Here is a 17,483-nt window from a genome sequence, read left to right as displayed (position 1 = left end):
GGGCTGTGCAGAGGGAGGGCGTCCCCAGACCTGGATGTAGGCTAGCTCATTGCACCAGTGTCAAGCCAGCAAAATAAAATAAAATAAAGCAATAAAAAAATAACTGTTTTTTTTTTTTTTTTTTATATATATATATATAAAAAAATATATCATTTTCACAGCATCACTGATAAATATAGCAAATTACTGAAATGTTGTGGAATAATAATTATGCAACACTTCACTCTCATTTTCTTGCAGGTGCAATCGTTGTCGTTTTGGTTTACCTGGTTTGTAGCTATGTGCTGAGCAGACCTAAATAAATGGCTTTGCTTCATTGTTTCTAGCAGCAAGAGTGCCGTTACCTATTACAATCAGTGTGGCTATTTCTTGTAAATCAGCTGGTTTATGTGTTTCCACCCTCCTCGACAGGCCTGAGGAAGGAAGCCCTCTGTAGGGACAAAACGGGACAAAAGAAGAAATCTGATTGGAAGTCAATATGAAACTGAAACGAACACAAGTCTGCAATTAAAAGCGGGCACACGGCTGTTCGTTGTTAGTCTGTCAGTGCCAAGTTTTCCGATTTCAAGGGGACCATAACAGGAGAAGACAAAACAATGGGTGAGGATGTTTACTAATATTGGATAGCGCTAGGAAAACGCTTTTCATCTGTGAACACGCTGCAAGACTCCTGGAAAAACACAGGCACTACCAAGACTATAGCCTAACGAAAAATAACTATAATATTCCTGTAATATTCCTATAGGGTACTGTAGAATACTCAGTATTGAGTTTCTTTATCGTATGGTTTTGGTATTTGTATCTCTTATGGTATCACTATGATATCCCGATAGGGAGTGTGTCTATAGCGCTCAGTAGTGTGTTTGTCATGACTGTATCTACATTATGGTATTTTTTTTATTTATTTTTTTAGCTCCTATGGTGTCACTGTGAGATTCCTATGATAATTTCTATGGACTTACAGTACGCCTGTGGGTGCCAGTAGTGAGTTTATAGTGACCTTATCATGTTTAACGGTATCTCCCAAGGTATCATTAAAACATTCTCATAATAACATTATTATAAGTAGGATATTATATAATTTTGCTCTTGTATTAGAATAGTATCCTTCTAAAATGTATTATAGGATTACTATAGTACTGTGAGCTTTGGAATTTCATGTTGTAATTGTTTGGAAAACCAAGTCCTCATAGAGGCTCATTGTGTTCATTTTTATGTGCAGATGAAGATGAATTTAACAAACAACAAACTGAACATTTCTAGGTTATGGAGACATCATGGCGGTTGAAACTAGTGGTGCCTCATGGCAAACAGCTCAGCAGGACAAACTGGGATACGAAGGTAAATGCTGCAGTAGAGAAACACTGAACACCAGGAGATGAGTTTATCTGACCAGCAGACCTGCTTAGTTGATTAATCAAATAGTCAATCAACAGAAAGTCAATTGATTATTATTTTGATAATCAATTCACCGTTTTAGTCATTTATCAAGTAAAAATACCAAACATTTGCTGGTTACAGCTTAACAAATGATAAGATTTGCTTGCTTTGTTTTTTTTTATTAATCAATTAATCGAGAAAATGAATCGATAGATTAATCGATAATGAAAATAATCATTAAGTGCAGCCCTAGTTAACTTATACCATCATTTTCCTAACAACTTCATTGCAAATTGATGTTAGTTGCACTTGGGACATATTACTTCTCTCTTTTCGATTACTTTCTAAAGGTGTGAGCGCATCACATACTATGGCAGAGACTGATCTGGGAAGAATGAACAGGTATAGGTCCAAGATCAACAACGTGGGACGAAAGAAGGGTATTGATCCAGCTCTGATTGCAGCCATCATCTCCAGAGAATCCAGGGCTGGAAATACACTCAAGAACGGCTGGGGGGACTGGGACCCGCAGAGAAAAGCATATAATGGCTTTGGACTGATGCAGGTTTTAACAATATTCTCTTGTTTCGCTCACATCTTCTTAGTAGTGCCTCATGTTGCAATACGACACTGGTGATGTTACATTACATTACATTATGTCATTTAGCAGACACTTTTGTCCATAGCGACTTACAATAAGTACATTTTAGGTGAGTGCCAATGTCTTAAATTTGATGCAAGCAGAGCTGAGAAGCCAGTGAAGTGACCGGAAGAGGGGAGTGAATTTTGGTTGGTTGAACACCAGACGGGCTGCAGCGTCCTGAATGCTCTGTAGAGGTCTGATGGCAGATGTGGGTAGCCCAGCCAGAGGAGCGTTGCAGTTGTCTAGGTGGGAGATGACAAGTGCCTAGACCAGGAGTTGCCTCGCTTCCCTTGTAAGGAACGGGTGTATTCTGAGGATGTTGTGGAGGGAAAACCTACAGGAGCGGGTTGTCGCTGCAATGTAGGCAGAGCAGGACAGCTGGTTGTCCAGGATCACCCCGAGGTTCTTGGCAGTCAGAGAGGGCAACAATGGTAATGGTAATGGAGAGGTCTGTGTGAGGGCAATCTTTCCCAGGGAGAAAAAGTAGCTCCGTCTTGTTAACATTGAGCTTGCGGTGGTGCACAGACATCCAAGCATTAATGTCTTTAAAACATGCGAAGATGCGCCTGCAGAGAGATAGAGTTGAGTGTCATCAGCAAAGCAGTGATAGGAGAAGTCATGAGAGGAGATCACATGACCGGGGCATTTAGTGTCCAGGAAGAACAGCAGGGGCCCCAGGACTGAGCCTTGAGGGACACTAGTGTTAAGAGTGCATGGTCTTGACAGAGATCCTCTCCATGAGACCTGGTGTGAGCCACTGTATCAACTGTAACTGTATCAAAAGCAGCAGACAAGTCAAGGAGGACAAGGACAGAGGAGAGGGATGAAGCCCTGGCAGTGTGGAGAGCCTCCGTGACAGCAAGGAGTGCAGTCTTGGTAGAGTGAGAAGCCTTGAAACCGCATTGAAGAGGGTCCAGGAGGTCGTTCTGAGAGAGATAGAGAGTTGATTGGAAACTGCTCGCTCAAGGGTTTTGGATAGAATGTAGAGAAGAGATACAGGTCTGTAGTTCTGGATAGCAGCAGGGTCAAGGGAAGGTTTCTTAAGTAGAGGCTTGACTCTGGCAGTCTTTAAACAGGAACAAAAGGTTAGAGATAGCCAAGGAGCTGGTGGAGAGGATTGAGGTGTGTAACAACGCATTATGTAATAACACTGCATTATGTAATAACTCAACAAAATGTAATACATTTTCACTTCATTATGTAATAACACCCGCATTTTGTAATAATCTGCTGCATTTAGTAATACACAGCTTGAACGCAATATGTAATAAATTTCCCTGCATTTTGTAATAAATTATTACATATTGCGGTCCCAGGTCAGCTTTTGACATGAAGTCCCTGAGTTTGGCTGTATTTGTAAGATGATAAAAGCTGATCTTGTTACTGCTTTTATGTGGCTATTTAGACTAAGATCAGAGTCAACTATAACGCCGGTCTAATTTAATATTTGGGAAGTTTAATTTAGCGTAATTGTTAAAAATATAACATGTGTACAGATGAAGACATCCATTTTGTTTGGTTATTACATAATGCACTGGATTATTACATTTTTATCATAAAATAGTGCAAATCCCACATTTTGTAATAACCACCGCAATATGTAATAATTTATTACAAAATGCGGGGAAATTTATTACATATTGCGTTCAGGCTGTGTATTACAAAATGCGTCAGGTTATTACAAAATGCGGGTGTTATTACATAATGAAGTGAAAATGTATTACATTTTGTCGAGTTATTACATAATGTGGCGTTATTACATAATGCGTTGTTACATGGTGGTCTAGTGGTGAGTGGGCAGAGAGAGTCTAGAGAGGAGGAGAGAGGGAAGAATAGAGGAGAGAGAAATGCTCAGCCGAGGGAAGCGTGGAAAGAATAGCAGAAGAGAGCGAGGTAGGTGAGAGAGGTTTTAGGTTGTGCCGGGTGGTGGCGAGCGGACGCTGAGTACGAGGGGGAGGATGAGATGGGAAGGGAGAAGGATATAAAGTGATGGTCCGATACTGGAAGAGGGGTGACGGTAGGGTTGGAGGATCTGGTGAAGGTAAGGTCAAGCAGGTTCCCTGCCTTGTGAATTGGAGGAGATTGGAGGAGATTGAGAAGGTCAAAAGACAATAAAAAGTTAAGGAAGGCCAGAGATTGCAATTTCTCTGACCGGATGTTAAAGTCACCTAGCAGATATATGTTCATCTGATATCTATGAAATATTGTTTCCATAGGTTGATGTGAATCCAAACGGAGGTGGACACACTCCAGAGGGCTCATGGGACAGTGAGGAACACCTCAGCCAAGCCACCGACATCTTGACTCATTTCATCGGACGGATCCAGAGGAAATTTCCTGCGTGGGACAAGGACAAGCAGCTGAAAGGTTTGTTTTACTGAATCTTTAAGACGTGCATGAGTTCAGACTCCCTTCACACTTTGTTTTTGCATTCTAAGGAATTCTAAGTGCTAAATTATGCTGTTGTGACATGGTGTCTGATTTGTGTTTGTCTCTGTAGGAGGGATAGCAGCCTACAACATGGGAGATGGGAATGTCCACTCCTATGCTCAAGTGGACGCCAACACTACAGGTGGAGACTATTCCAATGATGTTGTTGCCAGAGCTCAGTGGTACAAAACTAAAGGTGGTTTTTGAAATCTGAAGCTGAACAAGTTCTGTATCTCCCATATCTCATGAAGGAAACATTGTTGTTTAATGTTTGTAATATCTCAAAACTTCAGCTGAATAAACATAATGCAAACCACAGGCTTTCCTGATTTCTTGGGCTCCATGCTATAGGCCAGCTATTCCCAAAGTGGGGTACGGTAGCCCCAGGGGTAGGCTACTCGCAGTTACATCGGGGGTACGCCAAAAAAAATCTGTAGTACCCTCTCTGTGTCCAAAATAAATCCACACTTAAAAAAAAACACTTCAGTCACAGTAATGAACAGTCGGCAGTCGCATGATCTTAAGCAGTGTTTTTTTTACCCCATTGGGGTCTTCGCATTCTGCGAAGACCCCAATTAAACGCCGAGTCCCTTTTACTGGCCAGGTGTGGTGTGGTGAGGTTTTGACAAATAAAGGCCGGTCTCAATTAGAAGCCGGTTGCCACTGAAGCTGCGAAGCTTATTATTATTTTTTTTACTTGCACTCAAACGTCAGTCACATTTACTGATCTCCATGGCGGCACAGAGAAAAAAGTAGGCTACGATCTGAAATTCAAGCTGTCAGTTGTCAAATTTGCTGAACAAAACTCAGGAGAAGCAGCAGCAAGACATTTCTCCGTTGATCTTCTTTTTTCGGGTTTCATCCTTTCTATGGTAGGCTACCGGTATTTTGATACGGGCTCTCGCTCTCTCTCTCTCTCTCTCTCTCTCTGTGCTTTAGAACGTAACCGCTGTGAAACAAGCAGCAAATAAAGTTTTATTTCTCTGATTCACCTTACTCGCTACCACCGCTCCCTCTCTTCATTCACTTTCTAGCTCGCTCGACCACCGCTTCTCTCTCTCTCTCTCTCTCTCGGAGCGAGATCAAATGAATGATTCGTAATTGATGTGTTATTCGATAGCCTAATATTTATACAAGTAATATTCATAGTGGTTTAAATAAACAATTTGATAGTATTTCCCATCTTTGCAGAGCAAGAGTTTTGTGTGAAAGGAATTAAAGGCCTGTCCCATATAGAGCCTGTCCCAAATATAGGCCAGTTGAGTTCAGTGTTTGAAGCAAATAAAAGCCTGGGCTATTAATTGAAGTTTTACAGCACTTCCTTTTTGTAGCAGGCTTACAAACATGGCAAAATGTAACATATGAGAGTTGGCCGTCTGTGGAGATAGAGGGGGTACACAGCAGGAGGTTGAATGTTTGAGGGGGTACAAGACTTTAAAAAGTTTGGGAACCACTGCTATAGGCTATATTTATACAATGTTTGATTAAGTTACTCTGTGTACTATGCAGGGAAAGTGAAAGTTCATCTGCAGTTAAACTGTGGAATTCTACCTTCAGTTTCTCACAGCTCTACAGAACAAGTCATGTGGGAATGAGATAGGAGCAATTCCTGGAATACTCACAGAACATATTGATGAATATAGCATTTATGATGAATAAGCCTGTGCAAGATGCCATATATACAGGGCTGCCAAAAATATACAAAGAAATTCTCAAACAGCAACCTTGCACCAGTCAATGTGGAAGTTTGTCAGTTGAACCCATTTCAGTGGCACAGTTGCTCCTATAGAAGGGGGGCACCAGAGTCTGGGTTCAAGTGAGTCACAGCAAGCACGCTGTCAAAGTTCAGAAATTCTCTAACAGCAAGCGATGAAGAATGTCTATTTACTTTTGGCAGCTCTGTATAGTGTGTGTGGCATATTGACCTGAGGGGGGAAAACAAAATCCTCACTTCCATTTTGGTTCATCTGGACCAGTATGAAACATCCTCATGCTGGGCTGATCAGGTTAGTAAATCAGTAAAAAAAAAAAAAGAAAAAAAAAAAAAGTAAATTAGGATTAGCAGGGAGAGTTCTACTGTTAATGGTCATTGCCAAAATCTAATCATTAAAAAGTGAAAATACACATCTGTTCAGTTTGGAGAAGTGCTCACTTGCACACTGATGTGCTCAGATGCAATACAAGCTTGTTTTTCACAAGGTCCTTAAACCTTCTTAGAGCTAGAGTTGTAAGAGAGAAGAATCCTATAACAAATAATATGCAAACTTAAATCAAACAATCTAATGTTATAAAATTAGGAAATGACAGCTTCTCTTATCTGGAAACCAGGGAGCTTGAAATTAATCATCTAGCAAGCAAAACACTTCCACAAGGAATTTGAATTGTAGAGAAATGTGAAATGGAAAAAAAACAGGTAACATTTTGTTTGGATAGTCCAATGCTACTCAACTATCAGGTGACAAAGAAGATGTTCAACAAAGTGTCACGTTCCCATTTGCTGCCTCTCTACAGACTATGACCCTGACCTTTTAACCTTTTAACCCTAACCCAGACAGAACATCTGTATAGACTGCTTTCCACACTGTTGTGAGAATCCCCTGAAACCATTTCTCACAAGGAGAGGAGCTTCCCAGTTCCCACAGTTTATCTGAGTTCAATTAACTGAAATATATGCAACACTTAAGTCTCATTTTCTTACAGTTATTGTAACTTAGTTGTGCCTGCTTTACAGTCTGATATGTCCTGAGCAGACCTAAACGAATGGCTTTGCTTCAGTGTTAGAGTGCCGTTCGGCTACCGGTTAGTGTGGCTACTTCTTGTAAATCAGCTGGTTTATATAACTGTCTCCACCCTCCACGACCACCGGCAGCTGTAACAACTCTGCAGGGACAAAACAGGACATCTGATTGGAAGTGCTGGACGCGCCGTAGTCGATATGAAACAGAAAGTAACTATAGCACATACACAAGTGGGCAATAAAAAGCGGGCACTCGGCTGGTCTGTGCTAGTCTGTCAGTGTTAACTTTTCCGGTTTCAAGGGGAAGAGAAGACTGAAACATGGGTGAGGACTCTCTTGTTGTTTATACTAATGTGGGATAGTGCTGGGCAAACGGTTTTCATCTGCAGGAGAGACTCCTGGAAATACACAGGCGCTACTAAGACTATAGCCTAACGTAAAATCACTACAATATGCCTCTAATAACCTATAGGAACTTTTTAGTGTGTTTATAATATTCCTTATGGAGTTTATTTATCGTATGGTTTTAGTATTTATCTCCAGCGGTATCACTATGATAGCCTATGCCCACGTGTGTCTATCTACTCGGTAGTGTGTTTGTAATGACCGTATCGAACATGGTGGTATACAATCATTATTTTTTGTATTCCTTTAGTGTGCTTGTGGTTGTTTGCTCGCGACCTTATCGTGATTTATGATATATCCCAAGGTCTCACCAACAGCGGACTGTCCACCTGGAGCACCGGGGTTCCTATATTCCCTGGGCCGAACATATGGATGCCACATAGCCTATCTATAACCTTCAAACGTATGTCTACCTAAAAATCCTTAACATCTGCCAGCCTCCCTCTCCCCTGCCCTGACTGTTTTGGTATGACTCCGATCCACCAGGCCCCGCCCCTCCTTTCACCTCCTGACCTACTGTATGATCAGCTGTCAACTCTTTCAAATATTTATTTATTTTTGTTACAGTTTAAAGTATATTTGTCCCGTAGGCCCACTTTGGATTCTGGGCAGCCTGAAATGATGGTGTCCAGGGGCTATTTTTTTTATTCCCAGTCTGTCCCTGGGTATCACTAACATATTCTCATAATATTCTTATAGGATATTATATATAGTTTATAATTTTGCTGTTATATTTCAGTAGTATCCTTCTAAAATGTATTGTAGTATTACTAGAGTTCTGTGACCTTTGTAATTTAATAACTGTTTGGAAAACCCCTTCAAGTCCTCATAGAGGCTCATTGTGTTCATTTTTATGTGCAGATGAAGATGGAATTTAACAAACAACAAACTGAACATTTCTAGGTTATGGAGACATCATGGCGGTTGAAACTAGTGGTGCCTCATGGCAAACAGCTCAGCAGGACAATCTGGGATACGAAGGTAAATGCTGCAGTAGAGAAACACTGAACACCAGGAGATTATGTGACCAGCAGACCTGCATGGAGCTTAATTTATACCGTCATTTTCCTAACGACTTAATTGCAAATTGATGTTAGTTGCACTTGGGCCACATTACTTCTCTCTTTTCGATTACTTTCTAAAGGTGAGAGCGCATCACATACTATGGCAGAGACTGATCTGGGAAGAATGAACAGGTATAGGTCCAAGATCAGCAGCGTGGGACTAAATAAGGGAATTGATCCAGCTCTGATTGCAGCCATCATCTCCAGAGAATCCAGGGCTGGAAATACACTCCAGAACGGCTGGGGGGACTGGGACCCGTGGAGACGAGCATATAATGGCTTTGGACTGATGCAGGTTTTAACAATATTCTCTTGTTTTGGTCACATCTTCTTAGTAGTGCCTCACATTACAATACAACACTGGTAGTCTCTGACCGGATGTTAAAGTCACCTAGCAGATATATGTTCATCTGATATCTATGAAATAATGTTTCCATAGGTTGATGTGAATCCAAACGGAGGTGGACACACTCCAGAGGGCTCATGGGACAGTGAGGAACACCTCAGCCAAGCCACCGACATCTTGACTCATTTCATCAGACGGATCCAGAGGAAATTTCCTGATTGGGACAAGGATGAGCAGCTGAAAGGTTTGTTTTACTGAGATTTTAAGACTTTACAGACTCCCTTCACACTTTGTTTTTGCATTCTAAGGAATTCTAAGTGCTAAATTGCGCTGTTGTGACATGGTGTCTGATTTGTGTTTGTCTCTGTAGGAGGGATAGCAGCCTACAACATGGGAGATGGGAATGTCCACTCCTATGATCAAGTGGACGCCAACACTACAGGTGGAGACTATTCCAATGATGTTGTTGCCAGAGCTCAGTGGTACAAAACTAAAGGTGGTTTTTGAAATCTGAAGCTGAACAAGTTCTGTATCTCCTAAAAATCATGAAGGAAACATTGTTGTTTAATGCTTGTAATATCTCAAAACCTAAGCTGAATAAACATAATGCAAACCACAGGCTTTCCTGATTTATTGGGCTCTGTGCAGACTGTTACTCTGTTCCTTTGCTGAAAAATAAGTGATGAGCATTGATAAAAAGGCATCATTTTCACTATTAACTGCACTGAGATGGAGTAGCAGAGCAAAGAGTACAGGATTGTAAATTCCAAACTGAAACAGATACACATCAATTGATAGTGATAGCAGTGTCCCACACCATGCTATAGGCTATATTTATACAATCTTTGATTAAGTTACTCTGTGTACTATGCAGGGAAAGTGAAAGTTCATCTGCAGTTAAACTGTGGAATTCTACCTTCAGTTTCTCACAGCTCTACAGAACATGTGGACAAGTCATGTGGGAGTGAGATAAGAGCAATTCCTGGAAAACTCGTACATTTCTTGTAAACTGGATACATTGGCTATACTCTTCAGCATTGCCACTAATTATTTTAAGAACTCCATCATGTCACTGGTCAGTTGTCACAGCTCCTGACCAGGTTTATTTTTCTATTAATTAAAAAAAAATGTATGAACTATATGGTTGTTGTTTTTTTAGCCTTTTTCAAGTAAGCTTTCAATTTAATTAGAGATTAGCTCGAAATGTGTTTTACTCATAGACAGTAACACTACTTTTAGCATGCAACATAAAATCTGAGATCATAATGCTGTGTACCTATCAGACATTGTGCAATGCTTACAACCAAATCTGTTGGTGGATGTGGTAAACATTATGACAAGCCAAGAGAGCCAAGTTTTTGGTGCAAAGTTGATGAATCAGTCCCAAACAATGCTTTCTGTATCTAACAGATATATCCCCCCCCCTTTCCCTGGCCAGCTCAGTCACTGTTAATTGGTCCAAGGGTTCTACCATTTCGTAAAGGCTGCCCTCCAAAGTCCTAAAAGATAGTTGTGCTTATACAATACAGGGATTAGGTGCTTTGGCGATGATTGTTCATGACCCTGAACACCTTTGAAGAGAGTTTATTTCAGCTGATTTCCCTGGTAAAAAGCAACTAGCAGTTTTGTATCCTGATCATCCTGTTATTGGAAAAGGCCCATCTTGACTCGGCTGTGGTAAACGTCAGCGGTAAGTGCAGTGGTGCTCCTGGTGCTGCCTCAGGTCCACTTTGCGCTGGAAGCCGTAGAGGCATTGAGGGCAGCGGTAGGGCCGGGTCTCCCTGTGCTTACGGCTGTGGGTGATGAGGTTGGAGCTCTGGCTGAAGGCCTTACCGCAAACCTGGCACACGTGGGGCTTCTCACCTGGCACGGAAACACAGAAGGGGTGTGAGGAATCATTGGAAAACTCAAGACGGTCAAAGTCAATAGATTTACCATGGCTTTGCTTTTCAAGTGATAGACTCAGTAGGTACAGTAGTCTTAATGCATATAGCTAGAGTTACAGATACAGACGTATACATACATACAGCATGATCTCCTGGAATTAGTGTGATACTCAACCAGATTCGTCACACAGCACAAACTTTTCAGGTCTTAAAAAGACTCCTAAGGCCAACAATGAATATCTTTGTACCGATACAAAGGATCGGACACATTATCTCATATGCCACAATCTAGGATGAAGAGTTACATCATACTGTTGTCATGTGAAAACCTTGCAACTCCAATTTTTTGTTTCATGTTTTAACTCCATTTGAAGGACTACATGCTCCTCTATGGGATGAGACAATTCTATAACCCTTAGTCTTATGAAACCCTTTCAAAACCCCATTGGATAAACTCAAAAACGCATGGAGATCAAGCACAACACAAGCCTGTTTGTCCTAGTTCCTGAAAAGTTGACATTTTGGGGTTGCAAGGTTGTCATCCAGCAGATGTCAAGCTGGCCCCTTCCATCACAGGTGTTGAGCTGAATTAGTCATTAGCTGACACCTGCGAAACGCTCAATACCACATTCTAACGTCCCAGAACCACCAAGCAGCATACAGAGACTCACCGGTGTGTATGAAGGTGTGTTTCTTCATGTCAGACTTCTGGTGGAACCTCTTGCCACAATACTGGCAGGGGTAAGGCCTGGTGTCCGAGTGTATGAGCAGATGAGTGGAGAGGGTGGAGGAGCGCTTGAACGCTTTCCCGCACACCTTGCAGCCAAACGTCCTCTCCTGAAACACAGGCACCGTGGTTTTGGCATTGTGAGGATTTCATATCTGTTTGGATCTTTTGTCATCGACCTACCGGTGCCGCAAGCTCTACAGTAGCTTGTGCGGAGCTGTGTGAAATTCACTTGAGCCAAATAGGAAAATACATTGTGCGCAATTGCGGTTTCATATAAAAAGAGGTGTGATGCTGACCTTGCCCCTGCAGGGTGGCTGCTCAGTGTCCGTCCTGCTGGTCTTGGTGTGTGCTGCTTGCATGGGTTCTCTGCTTCCATGAACCTTGCGGATGTGAGACTTGAGACTGGACAGAGATGAAAACATCTGCAAAGACGAGGGAAATCACATTGGTATCTGCTACAAGCTTTCCTTTCAAGTGTTTTTCTTTGAGGCAAATATTACTTATGAAGTGCAACTGCATCTCTATCCTGAAGACTATCTTTACGAGTGATACAGTGCCAGTTGTTTGCCAGTCTGTCTTTATTTATAAGACACGTGTCATCTGCATAGAATGATGCCATACTTTGCAGCAGAATGGACACTCTTCCCCAGGAGCACTGATCTTAGAGCAGCCACTGCTCTTGGCCTCCCTCAGGACCCATGGGCGCTGAATCAACTCTCCCAATCCCGCTGAGAGTTCCTCTCCGTATCCTGAGCTCACAGCAGGCTTGGACCATCCCACTGGCGAGAGAGGGGGGGTTCCGGCTTTCTCAACAGGGCCGGACGCATTTAAATTGGTAGGGCTGCAGGGGTCAGCAGCTCTAGAGTCTAAAAAGAAAGAGAAACAGGTTGACTGGCTGTTTTTTATGCATGCTCTTCTCAAACTTAGACTGATATACTTTATTTTACTTTATTATACATGATCTAGTATTTGCTGAGATTATTTTTTATAGTACATCTGCCTTTTCAGTTGATAGTTTCACAGTGGCAAGTGACAAGAAAGTTGGGACCCTTACCATAAGATCTGGGACAGAACGGCTGAAGGTGACCATCAGAGTGGAAGGCAGCAGGAATATACTGCTGTGACGATGTATCGATCACTGTGTGATTATTATCCTGTGTTTTTGTTGAGGAGTATACCAAGGATGTATCCCAGGACCCCTTATTTTTTTCTAGTTGGCTGAAGGTCACCAGGGTAGTTCTCGGGCAGGGGCTGCTCGCTGTGGGCCGGAGGTGGTGCAGCCCTCCTCGCTTCACCAGGAACGAACGAGGCATGATTCAGGAGGGAGGAAGCACCGGTGGACTCAGGTAAATCAAAGATATCTGCGGGATGAAATAATTTCAGCGACTGTCAGTGTTTGTGATGCCGTTCAAATGTCCAGCTACGTTGGTTCATCTGTAGGAATCTGTCATTTAACACATAATCAGTGGATTTATAGACTTCTGCAGACCTAGACGTCCCTCTTCTGTTATTAAATCACAGTTTGATACAGCTTGGCACAATTTGTATCGTTACAAATAGACCCATCATTCACTTGTTCCTGATTGGATCTGTGGTTAGATAATTGTATATGGTTGGATGTTGCAAACAGAGAGAAAACAAGTGTTCAGTTTCTGTCTGCAGTATTAGTAGTTTTTTTTTTTACTCAGTGTTTTATTATGTGATACTGTGTAATTACATGTAATTACTGAAACTGTAAGGGAGCTGTAGCAAAGGGGTCACACAAATTATAAGTGTTACCCAAGAGAGGGCAGCAGAACCATACATTTAATAGTATTGGTTTGTACTTAAAACTGCACAAATCCTAGGGTAACATCATAGACACTGCTACTGTTGCCGAAAAATCTATTCTACAAAGTCAGTCAAGTGCAACACGTAGAGCTATGTAATCATCAGTAAGAATAAACATGTTAGTGTGCTGATAAAGTGTTGATAACAATGTAATGATCACATGCCAGCTCAGTGATTTTTTCCCCCACTGTCAAATACACCATATATAATTACAGTATAGTTTAATTGGAGGATATTTAGAGGAGAGCAAAGGAGCTGTGATACAATTTCAGATCACTTTAGTAATTGCTCATACATAATTCTCCTGTTCAATTCACTTTAAGAGATCATAATGCTTCCCTTGGACTGACCTATATTTAATAGAGATATTTAACAGGCCATTTGCATATTTTGTGCTTCCCCCATTTTAGTTTAAAATAACATAAACTATTGAAGAGAAAGATAGGAGAGCACAAAGCTAGCCACAACTTTGCAATTTGGATTTTGCAGCTTTGGAATAATTACATAATGTATGTCCTTATGACAACAATTCATACAGTGGAGATAACTGCATTCAGTAGGTAATTGGAATTCAATATGACTTTCTTGAAGTCATATTTTCTTGAATGCAAAGTATAACTCAAAACAGCATATTTTATCTTATCTCTCTCTATATCACTCTATCTAATATTATCTACATTTCTTTCAAAGTTTGGGGCATAATCTATGTTAGACTGTAGGCATTGCTGGCAAATTGGAGTGTGGTCAAATAAAAGGGCAGTTTACTGATAATGGCTTCTTATATGACCACACTCCAATTAGCCAGTAATGCCTACAGTCTAAGATCACAATCCTGCATTCTTCTTCAAGTTCCCACAATCAGAACTGTTGTTGGTGAAAAGTCATTTGATTTTTTTGCCCCCTGGTCCTGCAACAACCTCCAGTCAAAGCTCCAGCTCGACCGTTTTATTCCCCTAAATCAGTTCAAACAAATTTTCCACAGTCTTATCAAGATGTGTGCTCCTGTTTCTGATCTTAATATTTTTCTTTTTTTTTTTTCACTGTTTTGTATGTTTTATCATGTAATCCCTGTTGCTATTTCCTGGCCAGGTCTCCCTTGGAAAAGAGATTTTGAATCTCAATGGGACTTCCTGGTAAAATAAAGGCTAAATAAAAATAAATAAAATAAAACAGGCCAAAAGTGATTTTTATCATACAAGGATAAAAACAATAATTAACAAAAACACATAAAATAAAACAAACTTTATGGTTATGCAGTAATGTGAAGACAATATTTTCTAGCAATAAATATGCATAAACTTACCAGATTTCACATTCCTCCAGTACATCCAAACATCGCACACAAACTTCACACTAAGAATGTAACTTAGGGTTTTCTATCAAACTCTCTCCAAAAAGACAATGAAGGTTCAGTGTGCGATAAAGCGGATGAGCTCCTACATCGGTCACATCTCCGCTCGGACTTGTCTGAGGTGGCTTTTGAGCCGTTGATGCACGGCGTCGCTCGGAGTGATGAGTATAAGGAAGACGAGGAAGTGTTTCAGCTCTGGCACCTCTCAGCAGTCACTGCGACCACACCGCTTCCTCACAAACCCCAACTCTGCTGAGCAGCAGGCCACAGAGTCACAGTGCAAAAAACACACATCCACAACTTAAAGCAATAGTTTTCATTTTATCAGCTGTAGTTTTTTATGACTCCCTCTTTTAATCCAAAATATGGATTTACTGTAGCTGAGAACAACTAAAAATCACAGCAACAGGTTAATATACTGAACAAAGGCTGGAGAGGAAGAGGGCAGCTCATTGCTGCTGAAAATTCTTCAGAAAGTGTTGACATACTGTGTGGACACAGTTGCGTTACAAAAGTCAGTAAGGACAAGTTCTAGAGAAATTAGAAATCATAGAGGCCTCTTTTTTTTTTTAACTTGTGATTTTGTCAAGTCACTAAATCCTGGTGAAATAATTTGTTTAATCATTTGTTAAACCGGTTGCTATAGCAACTCAAATAGAAGGAGAGGACCAGAGAGCGGAGACATGTTAATAACAAAATCAACATTTAAAAAAAATTGACATTTTAATAACAAAATCAAGCACTTTCAAGGCCATCCTTTCATTTTCAAAAACCGTTACACCTCATTTTAGTTTTCTCAAATCCACAGACTTTCGAGGCCTATGGGAACCATGTTATTCAGACTCCTGCTCCACATGGACCCGGGCCCCCGTGTCTTCCTCTGATAGTAGGAAAATCAATCAAGTGCTTCTAAAATTATACTTGAACGGCTTTTAAGGAAGTAAAACTCTGCAGTCACCCCAGTGAGAAACAACAACACGACCAGCGGGCCTCTGCGAAGGTGCAGTGTCAAAGTTTATTTTGTATCATTCATCGGATACAGAACACTGAAATGTATTTTTCATTTTATTTTATTTTTTAATTCCATCATATCGTAATTTATATAATCTTTACTGTCATTTAATATACTTGACAACAACATCAGTAGAATTGCAAGAGAGAGTGGACAAGGTTCTGGGGGGGGGGGGGGGGGGGGAGCGATGATGTCGTGGATACCGAACGGCCGTCACGTACAGCACAGCACAGCACACCGGGAGAAATCCTACGCCGGACTAACCGGGATGAGCACTGTCTGCAGGGGAGCGCGCTCGCTGTTTCTGCACTGTATCGTCTCATTTCCCACTTTAAGTCAGAGAAATGACTACAGGCGGCGTGGTGGTGGGCGTTCCAGTTTCAAGATGACAACTCTGGAGCAAATGATGGCAAAGTTCACTTTAAAATTACTCCACTGGTGAATGAAGGGGTGTAAAAGGCTGACTCGTCGACGAAAAACCCCCCCGTTGAACGTACACACTCGTGTCGCGCGGTGTGTAAATCTACCTACTTTTTATGGCACATCATGATATTTAGCGTTATCATCCCGTGGGATCCTATCTGCTAGGAGGAGACTAGATGGAAATCATAAAAAACATAACAATAAAGGATGAGAACTGGTACCGTAGTCAAAAGTAATTTACAAACATATCAAAATGCTTCGTCACAGTTGATGCAGTTGTATTTAGACAGTGGCTAGTACTGAGCACCATCACTGAACAGCAGTGTACAGTTGTGTGGGGTCGTGTGTTGGGTGGCATCGCACTGATCTAGATCAGATCAAGTGAGAGCTGGTTTTGGGGATGGAAATTCAAACCCAGGCTGACCTGACTGAAAGCCTCCCACTATTATAGACAATAATAGCACAACCAAATGTTTCCATTTTCCAGCAATATTTTTTGACTCAAACCCTTTCCCGTCATCAGGTCTAATTAGGTTTGGTCAAGTGTGGGCCTAAATCTCACAGTCTAATCCAGATTGCCTGCCAATAGAGTCAATGGAAGCCGATCTGACTCACATTCTCTACCCACTCAGCACTGAAGCAACGCAATTTCTCGCAGCGCTCGTTTGAGCTGACATGAACCGCTCACTGATTCCAAGGTAGAGTTCAGCTGTTGCGCCAAACAAGTGGGTGACCACTAAAGCGTTGTTATTTGTAATACTATGGTGGGCAAAGCAACATCCTCCTCACAGGAAGAATCCAGTTTCCTTATTTCTTGGCGGTTGGCAATAAATCTCTCCCTTGCCATGCTTTCATTTGGATGGCGCAACCACATTCGGCTAGATGTTGGCATTGCGAAGCAGCGTCCAGGCATCAGTATCCATAACTAAAAGTAGGAAAATGAAGCGCAATACTACGTCCGGTGGGATAAGCTTAGAGAAAAGTATTTCTATACTGTCAAATCCTTCTGAAGTTCTCACCAGAGCGGATAAATCTCAGGAAAATGGCCTCTGCCTCCCCGCTTCACGGCAACAGCAGATATGAGTCAGAGGGATGAGTCGCTCCCTGTAGTGCAAACAGCAGAGGTAACTGCTCTGTACATATGACACCCTGTTTGATAAACTATACACACTGTGAAATCAATAAGCCTCGACCGACAGTGATGCAGCTCTATATTCTATATACTCGCGTCTTCATTCCCTGTCGC

At 41.5% G+C, this 17,483-nt stretch overlaps 3 protein-coding genes across 3 annotated transcripts; 2 read left to right on the top strand and 1 right to left on the bottom strand.

The window, feature by feature from the left end:
• Window positions 1-496: 496 nt before the first annotated feature.
• LOC139667284 (lysozyme g-like) lies at window positions 497-4,764 on the top strand. Its single transcript, XM_071546735.1, has 5 exons — window positions 497-600; window positions 1,264-1,341; window positions 1,731-1,945; window positions 4,240-4,390; window positions 4,524-4,764. The coding sequence occupies exons 1-5, from the start codon at window positions 597-599 to the stop codon at window positions 4,658-4,660; spliced, it is 585 nt and encodes a 194-aa protein (XP_071402836.1). The 5' UTR covers window positions 497-596; the 3' UTR covers window positions 4,661-4,764.
• A 2,573-nt stretch (window positions 4,765-7,337) lies between these two features.
• On the top strand, window positions 7,338-9,536 carry LOC139667288 (lysozyme g-like). The gene is made up of 6 exons (XM_071546738.1): window positions 7,338-7,514; window positions 7,900-7,998; window positions 8,499-8,576; window positions 8,740-8,954; window positions 9,099-9,249; window positions 9,376-9,536. Exons 1-6 carry the CDS (start codon window positions 7,511-7,513, stop codon window positions 9,510-9,512), a joined length of 684 nt encoding a protein of 227 aa, XP_071402839.1. The 5' UTR covers window positions 7,338-7,510; the 3' UTR covers window positions 9,513-9,536.
• Window positions 9,537-10,689: 1,153 nt separating this feature from the next.
• Window positions 10,690-15,000, bottom strand: LOC139667287 (zinc finger protein Gfi-1-like). The gene is made up of 6 exons (XM_071546737.1): window positions 14,755-15,000; window positions 12,676-12,982; window positions 12,243-12,487; window positions 11,918-12,043; window positions 11,563-11,728; window positions 10,690-10,868 (listed from the first exon to the last, which is right to left on the bottom strand). The coding sequence occupies exons 2-6, from the start codon at window positions 12,932-12,934 to the stop codon at window positions 10,690-10,692; spliced, it is 975 nt and encodes a 324-aa protein (XP_071402838.1). The 5' UTR covers window positions 12,935-12,982; window positions 14,755-15,000.
• Between the last annotated feature and the right edge of the window lie 2,483 nt (window positions 15,001-17,483).

The sequence above is a fragment of the Centroberyx affinis genome, unplaced genomic scaffold (genome assembly GCF_046629955.1).
Source record: "Centroberyx affinis isolate AG114_WGS23_722 - 3 ecotype Tasmania unplaced genomic scaffold, CSIRO-AGI_Caff_v1 ptg005424l_1, whole genome shotgun sequence".
In the NCBI taxonomy this organism is placed as follows: Eukaryota; Metazoa; Chordata; class Actinopteri; order Beryciformes; family Berycidae; genus Centroberyx; species Centroberyx affinis.
The sequence above is the reverse complement of the archived record's forward strand: the minus strand, read 5'-3'. Positions and strand labels throughout refer to the sequence as shown.